The following is a 12,346-nucleotide window of genomic DNA, read 5'->3' as shown; positions in this document are numbered from 1 at the left end:
TGATAAAGGAAATAAGGGAAGAGAAAACAACACCTCACCCACCTGCCAACTGATAACTCGCGCCACCCAGCCAGACCACGCACCGACCGATACCTCCTCCAACCCCACAGTCCTAGCCCTTCCGGGTAACTCTCCGTTACATCCTGGGCATGACGTGCTGTGGTATGGAATACCTCTTTGGCTAGTTTGTGTCAGGTGTCCTGCCTCTGCTTCCTCCCAGCTTCCCCTCCTCCCTGGCAGAGCATGAGGCTCACAAAGTCCTTGGTCAGACTAAAACATCAGTGTTACCAGCTCTGTTCCCAGGCCAAAAGTCAAAACACAGCACTGTACCAGCTACTAAGGAGAAACATGACTGCTACTGCTAAACCCAGGACAGAATGTCAGTGGATTATTTACAGATCCTCTAGTCTAGTGCATAGAAACTTCTTTTCAGATCTATTAAGAAAGAGTATGATAAGCCTCCCCCTCTAGCAAAAACTTTAATTTCCTAGACTTTTCTCAGACTGCCATGAAAGACTTTCCCTCTTTTTAGGCTTAGGAAATCACTTGCCGCTTGTATTGGTTACAGATGGAAAACTGTTTTTTCCATGATGGCAAGGTAGGAGGAAATTTATATAGGAAGATCTCCAACTGGTTTCATTGGCTGGTTTCTGGAGAAAAAAAAAGTGCATGCTTCAGTTAAGAGTATCAGGAGAAAATTTGGGGACATGTATTTTCTGCAACTGAATTGGATGGAAATTACTGTTTATAATAGCTTGACAGTTAAAATTCTGCTGAAGATGGTGTTGCTCTTTGTTCCTCTTAGCACTCAGTAATCTACATATTTCACTTGTTGCATGAAAATGGCTATTAAGCTGCTCATGTTTAGACTTGGGTTTCCATCTGTTAGGATCAGAACAGCTATACTGACTGAAATGATAGCACAGTATCATAGAATTACAGACTGGTTTGTTTTGGGAGACACCTTAAAACTCATCCAGTTCCAACCCCCTGCCATGGGCAGGGACACCTTCCACTAGAGCAGGTTGCTCCAAGCCCTGTCCAGCTTGGCCTTGAACACTGCCAGGGATGGGGCGGCCACAGCTCTGATAGCCTCTCTGATAGTTACCAGTAGCTGGTGTTAAGAACGTTTATCCTTCTGTGCTACTACACTTCTCCAGATTCCAGTTATTTATTGTTTTGGGACTACCTGAGCCTAACACGGGGATTTCATTTGAGTTGTCATGTTTGCTGTCCACGTACAGAATTAATCTAACTTACTAGTTAATGCATTTCAAAAAAATAGTGTATTTTTCTATATACATTCAAGGCGTACAGAAAAAGTACTTTTTCATTCTTTTGAATTAGCTTTCTGATAACTCCTTGGGTGTGTTCTCCTTGTTATGAGAAACAATGAATATTCATTGTATAAGCCATTCACGACTTTATAGACATGCATTTCCTACGTTTCAGTCATCTCTTTCCAAACTGAAGTCTTTGCACACACACCACACCACCACCCCCGCCCCCCCCCCCAATCTTTGTCATTTGTATCTTTGCTTATTCTACTCACTCTGTTACCTATTTTATTTTAGAGAGGGTAACCAGATATACAAAGTGTGCAAAATGTTGAGATACACAATGTATTTTTATGACAGAATGACATTCTCTGTATAATTTTCAGTTCTTTTCCTATTAATTCCAGTATTCCTGTTGCTTTTTTAATTGCTATAGAGATTTCAAATGATTTTTAGGGGGAATAGAGAAACTTTTACAGCTCCTTTCTTGAGCTAATTTTGGACTCAGTACCATCTATCTAGAGTCAGCATTAGTTTTCCCCAGGTGTTAAGTTTGTACTTCTTGTTGTAGAAGTTAATTTGATTTTTTGATGATCCATTTGGTTCAATATATGTGATATTTCCAGATGTTACTGACTTAAAGAAACAAAGTTGAATCATAAAGCATGATTTTTCTTCGCAAATAAAGTACCAATCTTTTCCAGTGTATCAAACTAATTTCTATTAATTTGCTCCATACAGAAAAAGGCTACTACTAGTCTGTAGATCTCAGAAGATTCCTTACAGCCTTTTAAGGAGATTGATGAATCTTCTATCATTTAATTTTTCTTTTACTGAAGTTGATCTAAGCAATTAATAACTCAGTAATTTTACATTCCAGTTCATATGGAACTCTTGACTCAGGAATAGACACTTTTTAACAGATGAGTTTTTGCTGAAATCTTTTCCTTTTGGTATTTTGGTTTGAAACCAGTCTTGAAAAGCATTTCTAACACAGAACGGTAGCATCTTTTTCATAGTGAACAGCTGTGAAATACTTCCTTTGTAATCTCTGTTGTGGTTCTGTCTCTCCTGAATTCTACACAGAATCATAGAAGCATTAGTTAGCCATCTCCTCCAGCTCAAAACAAGATTGTTGTCAGAGCTAGATTCACTCAGTCATGATTTTGTTTGGATGAGCCTTGATACCTCTGGGGATGTTGATTCCCAATAACCTCTGGCAACCTGTTATTAGTGAAAAGTTCTGATTTCCAATCTGTATCTGCTAATCACACCACTTAGTTATTTATCGCCCTCAGTGATTTTCTGGCAGTCTTCCTTTATTTCTGATTTATTTCTTAAGCATGTTGCTCATTAAAAGCTGATTTTTGTATTGTGTTATTCTGGTTTTAAAATTTTGTGGTGGTTATCCTCTCTTGACTTCCCTAATTTGACCAGATTTCCACTTTTTGTAATGCTTTGCTTCATGTGGTAGCTTTGGGGTACCTTTAAAGTCTTTTGGGATATAGGTGTTTATTGAGTGCTACTGAGGTATCTATCTAATACTTCCTCTTGAGTAATCTGAGTATGCAATGATCACTAACACAAAATGTTTCTTTTGCACTTAGGTATTAAACAAGGTATTTTTCTTCATTTAGGATTAAACTTGAGCAGCTTTTCATATGTGAGTTCTTCGAGGAATGGCTGTGATACATGGTTGGGTCTCTTATAGCAAACTAAATATTAGGGTCAAACCCAGACTAAAAGGGAATAACTTGAACATCCTTGTTGCTGTGTTTTCTGCTACCATGGTCCCTTACCTTTTTGTGCTTTCTGTTGCCTTGCCTTTTAAGTGGTGTATTCCTGCTTTTGTTTAATATCTTCATCTTCCTTAAGAATGTGGCTGATATATCAGTAATAGACCTTTGTTAGAAAGAATATCGAAGAGGTTTTGTTGGACTACAGAGCCTTTTATGAGGAAGGGGTGGGAATACCTGCTTCTCTGACTTCAGTGTTCTCTGCACTGAGTTTACTGTAAGATATTGAAATGCTCTATTTTATCTTGTGTTAATAAAGCTTCATTGCAGATGGGAGGGTGTGATGATAGCATTGAAGTGTAAGTTTCAAGTAGCTTCGTCTCTAATACTACAGGACTCCCCTGTTGTTTTAGGTTTGCTGTACTCATAGGTTTAAGATGAGAAAGACAACTGTTAAGAGACATTTTTGTTCTGGTAGCTAGTTAAAAGCAAAGTATATTGAGCTACAGCTTTTGATGTTATGGATGAATAGTTTTGAATCACTGTTCTCTTTCATATTTGTAAATATTTGCACTGAAAGAAATATACTGACCGAAAGAAAAATAATAATTTCTTTGCTGCCATCTCTGTGTTCCCCAGAACACCTAAGTTAGAAAAGTTATGTTTTATACCTTGATTATGAATCCTAAACCTTTTGCCAATTCACATCTGCTGCATCTTTTGTTGTTTTGACTGTGTTCTCAGCTATGTTATATATTGGCTTATGTCTTCCATTTGTTTCCCTGTCTCTTGTGTTGTGGTTTAACCCCAGCCAGACAGCTTGCTCACCCACTCCCCCCCCTTCTTGCTCTCCCCTTACTCCTGGAGGGACTGAGAGGAGAATCAGAAAGAATGCAACTCCCACGGGTTGAGATAAGAACAGTTTAGTAAATAAGGTATAACAGAAATCACTACTGCTACCACCAATAATAGTAATGATAAAAGAAATAACAAGGGAAGAGAATACAACACCCCATCATCAGGCGATCGATAACTCGCCCCCCAGCCCGACCAAGCACCGACTGATACCTCCTCCAACCCTGCAGTCCACCTTCCCTTCCAGGTAACTCCCAGTTCCCTCCTGGGCATGACGTGCAGTGGTATGGAATACCTCTTTGGTCAGTTTGGGTCAGGTGTCCTGTCTCTGCTTCCTCCCAGCTTCCCCTCCTCCCTGGCAGAGCATGAGGCTCACAAAGTCCTTTGCCAAACCAAAACATCGTTGTTTTCAGCTCTGTTCCCAGCCCGAAAGTCAAAACACAGCACTGCACCAGCTACCAAGAAGGAGAAAAATGACTGCTACTGCTGAACCCAGGGCACTGTACCATTGCTGTTTCCCTCTTTCACTGTAGTCAGTTTTCCCATCATATTTGCAAGTGATAAATATAAAGATTGGTTGGTTTGTTTATATTTCCCTCCCCCCACCCCTGGCTTTCAGAGGTTTGAAATTGAAATAGCTTTTAAGGAGTCCTTTAATCTTGCACAGGGTGTAGGACAAATACTCCCGGATCGTGGCCCTAGCATAACAAAGGATGCCTCAGCTCCTTCCAAATAGCAATGCTACCCATTTAGGAAATAGGACAACACCTTTCTATCCCATCACTCAAGTGGAACACTTGGATCCCAGCTGAACCAAGAAAAGAGGGAGAGGGTTTCAGATGCTGAGCTGTTGGGTCACATCCTGCTGTAAAGGAAGAGAAAATTTGTCTTGGAAAGGAAATCTTTCACCTTTGCTTCATTCTTATTTAACTAACGTTTGCACTGAAATAAATATATATATGGTCCAAATAAAGAAAATTCAAAGCTTAACCATTGAAAATGGTGGTGTCTTGCAGTAACAGTGATGGAAAAAGTACTGTTTGTTTTAATAGAAATCACAATTTATACAATGCAATTTTGTAACTATTGTTTGCAGTTTCTCTGTCCGGATGATAAATATGGCCACATTGTTGACTCAGTTCTTTTTTTTCCTTCTGTTTTGAATGAACATGACTTTAAAGCTGTGTTAAAAAAATGTAATAGTTATAGTCTCCTTAATATCTCTCTTTTTTTTTCTCTCTCAACACAAACGTAAAAAAGGTATGTGTTACACAGGTTTATTTTTTTCTGTACCTTTTAAAGTTTTCTCCTCCCCAACTCAGACTCCTATTCTTGTTGCTAATGAATGTATCATCTGAAAATAGGTATGTTAACCATTCTATAATATTTTGTATCTTTCTAGATTGGAGGCCAGTGTAATTGTAAGAGACATGTGACTGGCAGACAATGCAATCAGTGCCAGGAAGGATTCTACAATCTACAACAGTCAAACCCTGATGGCTGCAGTCCCTGTAACTGTAATACCTCTGGGACAGTCAATGGAGATATTACCTGTCACCAAAATTCAGGCCAGTGCAAGTGCAAAGCAAATGTTATTGGTATGTGCAGTGCAAGAGCTTGGAGCCATTTTTCTTGTTTTCTCTGCAAATAAACCGCTTGATTTCTAAATGAAAAGTACAGTAAACTTCTTTGCTGAAGGCAGATTATAAAAATGAATGAAATTAACTGTTGAAAAATTATTAATTTAATAATTCTATCAAACTACAGCTTGAAGCTTAGTTTAATCAACCCTTTAGAAGTTTCTTTACGGCACAGCTACATTAGCTTACATAGCTCCATACTAATAAGTCACAGAAATAATGTAATTTGCTTACTGCATAGATGTTTCTTTTAGGAAATTAACACTTTTTTTTTTCCATATGATTCATACTTAATGAGTTCTAAGCAAATCGTTTCCATGCTCATTTTCTTAATAGACCAAAATAAATGGATTTTTTTTTTTCTCCTCAAAATATTCTGTGCTACAGGGTCCTTTGTGATAAATCTATCAATTTTTTTTCTATTATATTTCTTTGAACTGTTCCTATGAAATGCAAACTAAGTCAACATAATTCCACAAATCATGTACATAGCCTGGGTTAGTTATCAAGGGCCACATAATTTTAATTTTGTGATTCAATGCCAATCTGATTATAATAAAATGCTACCTTCTCTGTTATTTATCATTTTTTTTTTTTCACAAGACGGGCTTTTTTGTTTGTTACTCCCACAGGTATTTTTCAGAAATTAGATTTGATTATAGCAATTTATTACTTCCAGCATATTTGAGGGGAGCCACAGCCACATAAGGACAAAATTTATCAAGTGCCCAAAATACACACTATATATAATACACTTTGAAATGTTGATGTATGGGAATATTATGCAAGGAGAATTTCCTGATAAAGTGAGCCTTGCGCGGTAACTGTGCATGTCTCAGACTATATATGCCTCAAAAAAATAGAGAGATCTTTTTTTGCTTTGTTATTAACACAGTTAGTAATCTGTTTTTTCTTGGGCCAAGCAGGCTTGTGGGTTATATTAACAGTGTTTAAGTACATCTTAATTTATAACTCACTGACTTGTGAATATTGACTTATTTGTAATATTGTTTCTTCCTTCTTCTGATTTCTATAAGCAAATGCAAAATAACTCTAAACAGACATAAGCCTGAATAGTTTCTGTCCTCTTCCCCATGGAATGCCAAGTACCTATGTTTTTCATACATTGAAAGTGTGCTAAGAGTAAAAAATAAGCTCCATGTGTCTTAAGCACACTCTCTATGTTCAATAAAAAAGACTTCAGAGCATTCTTATTTGGATATTCTTTGTCCCCATCTCATGTTTGCATCTGTGAAAACCTCTCTCGACTCTGGAATTTTGATTTACAAGAAATTAACAATCTGGTTCTCATCTATTTGATTCTCTACATATAATTTTAAATATTTTCTAACTTTGAAAACAATAAGAATTATTTTTATTTGCACTGAAATAGTAATAAGAGGTATAAATCTATGCTTTCTGCAAATTTCTCTGTCACTGTGGTGGAGGCTGTTGTTATACAAGTGTTTGTTTGCAGGATAAAGACCTAATTCATTCCAGGCTACATTCTCTGTAGTTTTCTAAACCACTCGTAGACAAGCTTCTGTATTTTGGAATGTGTGCAGCAAACTTCAATAAAAACCTTTCCTCTTTGGATTTCTAAATTGGTTTTTAGAGCAATCTGTCTATTGCCATTTTATCTATTTAAACACACACAATAACAGGAAAATGCAACTATGGACTGCAGTGTTATGAAACTTGAACTGTTAGAGTTAACACAACTGTTAAATCTTACTAATGATTCTATCACCAGTAAAATACATTAGCACCAATAATTTTGTTAAAGTAGGTCATTCATCTAGAATAAAAAGGTAGAAGAATGTGAATTAAATGCCAAGCATGCTAACTCCCCTGTACTTGTTAACATTGAATGTGATGCCCTGTAGGCCTTCCTCCATATCGTTAGGAATAGATTACCTGTCAGGAATATGTATGGCATATTCAAATAAGCACTGCGCATATTTTTAAAACTGATATGATATGAATCCATGTAGACCAATTTTAATAGTTCAAAATGAGTCATAATTCTTGTTAACAATACAGTTATTTTTAAAATTTGCAGCAATAGTGGTCCTTTTTTATTTTCCTTATTGAAATTAAATGATATGCTTTAGGTGAGTCATTCATCACTGTTAAGGAACTTGTCTTCTGTTGGAGTTTTTTGAGTTTTTATCCATATATATAATGCATTTCCTACCATTTTTAGTTTTATTTTTTGCCAGATGTATTCGTGTATGGTTTTGTATTTTTTCAAATAATAGCAAAATTTTGCTAGAACATTATATTTTTCTGTATGCAACAATTAAGTGATGGCTTCACAGTGAAGGATTTTCCCATTACAAGGGAAAATACATAACTGTGAATTTGCATGCTTCTTGTAATAATCTGGTTTGCTTTCTTGTAATGTGCGCTTTATAAACTAAAACACAAATACCATCACTTGGGGCAGGGATTAGGCAAGTGATAACTTTGAAAGCAAAGCTAATAAACCTACAGGATGAATCATGATGAAAGCAGTTTAGATTTTAATGTACTGCAGGAGTTAGCTAAATCATACGTTTAGATAAAAGTATTTAATTTTAGATTATGGAAAACATTTTCTGCTTTCAGGATGGGCTAACAATGAACACTAACGTAAATGCAATCAATATTAAAACTGGACTTCAGTGTTAAGTAAATCATTCATTGTAATTAGTCTAACTTGTGTTGTCCTGGAATGTACTTAATGTTTTTAATGTAGCATATAAATCTGTTATCTGCACAGATTGAGAGCCTGGTGCAATTCCCTGTGTATTGCATTGCTACAGTATAGGGTGAATACTTCACATAAGCATTGATCTTGCAACAGGTGCTGTTCTGGGAGACAAAGAGATTAATTATGGTTTGTCTTAGAAGTGTTACAAATAATTTGTTGCAGGAGTGTCTTAAATTGTATTGAGAAGGTGGCAGAAAAGCATCTCTTCTGAACCAAATTAGAAAAGTAAACAGATTTTGGGGCTGCCACTGTTACACAATTGATTTGTGGAGCCCTGTCATTCCTGTTAATTATGCTGGGGAAGACTATAAAGACTTTTCTTTATCTTATTTTTCCCAAATGAAAGTACATTTATCCCTTTTTTAAAATGGAAATTAATAGCTTTTCAGCTTTTTTTTTCGTATTAATGCTTTTTCTCTTTCCAGGTCTCAGGTGTGATAGTTGTAACTTTGGATTTAAAGCTCTCAGATACTCTAATGAAGATGGATGTGAGCTTTGTTGGTGCAACAGCCACGGCTCAGTGAACCAATTCTGCAACCCTGTCTCTGGGCAATGCAATTGTAAAGAACGAGTGAAAGGACTTCACTGTGACACCTGCATGGACAACTTTTATGGGCTGGATGTAACTGGTTGTAAGGCTTGTGAATGTAATGTTGCAGGGTCATTTTCTGGAGCCGTGTGCGATGTGAAGACAGGACAATGTGCATGTAAACCAAATATTGGAGGAAGGCAGTGCGATGAATGCCTCGATGGCTACTACAAAGTACAGGAAAATGATTCCTTTATTTGTCTGCCATGTAACTGTGATAAGGCAGGTACAATAACTGGCTCTCTGCTTTGTGACAAATCAACAGGACAGTGTCCTTGCAAAGCTGGTGTAACTGGCCTTCAGTGCAGTCAGTGCGTGCTTCATATGTACAACCTCAGTATGAGCAACCTCCTTGGCTGCCAGCGTTGTGACTGTGATGCTCTGGGCACATTGGCAGGAACAGTTTGTGACCACATTTCTGGACAGTGTGTTTGTTTGCCTCAGCGTCAAGGAAGAAGATGTAACGAGTGTAAACCAGGTAAGGAAATTGGAAGACAATCTACTTGATGTAGTAAATTTTACTGTCTTGGCTATCATGATAGTTTCTAGATTTTTTAATATGTGTTTTGACAGCTTCATGTTTGACATGTCTCTGACTTACGTTATTAATTATTTTACCATTTATTCCTAACTGAGCGAGAAGGAATTACTAATGTTCTGATCACCATCAGGTATTTATTCTGTTCCCAGGGGTTGTATAATCTGTGTTAGTACTGCAGTTTCAACATACCCAAAATAAGGTTAGGTTAGTTCTTCTAGACACAGAGAAAATACAAATAGTCATGACCTGTTCACTGAAGAAGAGGTAAACTGGCATAGGCTGATGCAGCTCTCCAGATAACAAAAGCCCTGCATTTGGAAGGCAGGGTGCAAGTCCTTCAGGAAGGGCACTTCCTGCCGAAAGGTGAGCATGGCAGGAGGCACAGAGATGGTTGCTTAAACTTGGATGAGGTGGCAAACATGTTACAAGCATTCACTTGCCTTTTTGTGCTGAGGATGTGCTGGCTTTCACAAGGACTACTGAAGAGTTCAGCCCTACAAGTAAATGATACTGCAGTTGCCAAGTATCAGTTAATTGTTTTGCACCATATTACTATAAACAGATTAAATGTTCATTATAGCATTGGGAAGCTCTGTAGTTACATTTTAATGTTTTTGTTTTGAAAAGCTGGTGGGTAAAGTGAAACTATAGGTGATATTAAACTACCTTTAGTAATAATATTAAACTGATAGATTTAGTTCAGTTAAATACATACGCAATTTATTAAAGTAGCAGGTCACATTAAAAGGTACATTACAGCTCCATTGGTTTTAATATGCCATTCAATAATTTGAACAGAGGTTAAAAAAGCTGCTTAACCTCCATTAAGTATTTTTTAAAATCCTTTCATTTATTTTAGGTACATATACTAATAAATAAGGCAGTATTCTGTTTTTCTTAGTTCCTCCTCCAGTGCTATTTGACCTGCTAACCCTCTACAGCAGCCACTTAATCAGAGATCGGGAGAGAAGTGATGTTAAGGCTTCTCGAGTCACTGACCGCCCTTGTCCTTGAAAAAGAAAGGCCAGGGTTTATGCAGAGCTAAATGCTTTAAAAAGGTTTAATTGATGGTACGAACATACTGGTTTGTTGTGAAGCTTACATGGCACTCAAAGGAATACTTCCACAATAGTTCCTGTTAAAAAAAAGGAAAAAATAAAATAATATTTCTAAGTAGTAAGTATAAGCATGTATGTGTTGAAAATTTACCTGTCTTTTACTGGTAAAAGTATAATTCCTTAGCTTTGTAAACGCATTGTATTGCTCTTAGTGTAACACAGCATATTCTCACTGACATCTTAGTGTTGATTCCAATGTGAGCTTATTTAGGCATAAAATATATATGACTTTTATATAAATATTTTTTGTTAGTATATTCCAGAGGAGAGTTTTCTATAAAACAGGGGTAAGTGTAATATAACCTGCTAGTAATACTGGCATGAAGTTGTAGAAGTATGGAAGAGTTTAATTTTTTTCAAGTACTCTAAACATGTCATAGAATCATAGTGTCATAGAATCATAATATCGTAAAATGGTTAGGGTTGGAAAGGATCTTAAGGTCATCTAGTTGTCCTGTAGTTTTGCCTTGGGACAAAGTTAAGTAAAAAACCTCTAAATATGTAGCAAACACAACCTAACTGAAAGTACACACATTAATTGCACACAAATTAATTATCTTAAACTGGCAGGCCTAAAAACATACCAAGGACCTCAGTAACGTGCCATTGTGGCGTATCTTCTGTGTGATTTGCTAAAATATGAGGTTTCCAAAAGTTACAAAAATCTTAAGGCAGGAGTATTTGCCAGTGGAGAAAAAGTCAAACTGGATGTAACTGGGAAATTATTTTATCATGAGATCAAACCAAACCAAGAAAACAAGACAAAGCACAAGAACGCTCTCCAGAGCACTCAGCAATGTGTTTCAACTCTTGATGTGTTTCACGTTTGTGTCCACTGACTTATCTTCCTCTTTGCTCTTATACAAGTAACATTTTTGGTAAATTTCCTTATATTTAATTTATTTTTTACACTAACTGTGTATGCAGAGAGGAACACTTTATTCTAATGTTAAACCAAATGAAAAAGCAGTTTTACCTTGTACATAAACTTGCTTTTGAGATGTCCTAGCTTGCAGTGGTAGAAAATGGATCTTTCCAGCCCCTGTATAGTTGTGGACAGTTTGTCCCTGCCTCACTCCAAATGGGATTTGTGTCATACAAATATTATTTGACACAGGTCTGGGATCCTATTATGAGAGCAGTAAAGCTGTAAACACCCCCCCCCCACAAGCTCTCCCCCCCCGGCCCCAAAAACAGAAAAAAGAAAAAAAAAGGCATTTATTTGGTAAGCTCTTTACTCAGTGACCAATGCTTTTCATGGAGTGGTACACAGTATGGAAGAGCTGTAAACTAGGCTGTAAGATGTGTGGCTGGGCACCAACACTGCATTTTTTGTGTAGGAACTATCTATCTTCTTGGCCAGAAAAATGCGAGGTATCAGTGCAGGTAGCTGTGCATTTTGAAGGGCACGGTATGGTTAAGAAATGGGAATTATTGCCATAGCTGGTAAGCATGTCAAAATGCAAAGGAGTTGTTAGTGTGCTCCTTTTCCATGAGCTATACAGCAGGAGACCTAGTGCAATAAGAAGAGGAAGCTGACTGATTTGCTATGACTTTCATTCTTCCTTTTGAAGAGCATGTTTGATTGACAAATGTGATCAGTTATGGTTGAATTGGGAAAAAAATGTGAAGAAAGAATAAGCATAATACTAGTTATATACATAGATCTTGTAGAGATTTGCAGTGGCTGTCTTAAAATTGGAAGTTGACTCTTATACAACAGTGGATCATTCATAAAGCAGCTTTTATGAGCCCTTCTAACCTTGCTGTAAATTAAGCTTACATTAAGTTCTTTCTTACTTTTTCCTGCCAAATTATAGGTGTTGGAAGTAAAT

At 36.9% G+C, this 12,346-nt stretch overlaps 1 protein-coding gene across 1 annotated transcript in view; it reads left to right on the top strand.

Annotated features, from left to right (window-relative positions):
• The window catches only part of USH2A (usherin), a 375,196-nt gene that overhangs the window by 60,867 nt on the left and 301,983 nt on the right, over nt 1-12,346 (top strand). The window contains exons 12-13 of the mRNA XM_061348575.1: nt 5,271-5,466; nt 8,689-9,330. Coding sequence (XP_061204559.1) covers nt 5,271-5,466; nt 8,689-9,330 — 838 coding nt within the window. The remainder of the gene's footprint in view (nt 1-5,270; nt 5,467-8,688; nt 9,331-12,346) is intronic.

Source organism: Neopsephotus bourkii, unplaced genomic scaffold (genome assembly GCF_033783945.1).
Source record: "Neopsephotus bourkii isolate Nb327-2 ecotype Australia unplaced genomic scaffold, CSIRO-AGI_Nbou_v1 NB_360, whole genome shotgun sequence".
Classification (NCBI taxonomy): domain Eukaryota; kingdom Metazoa; phylum Chordata; class Aves; order Psittaciformes; family Psittacidae; genus Neopsephotus; species Neopsephotus bourkii.
Note: the sequence above shows the minus strand (reverse complement) of the source record. Positions and strands in the feature narration are given on the sequence as shown.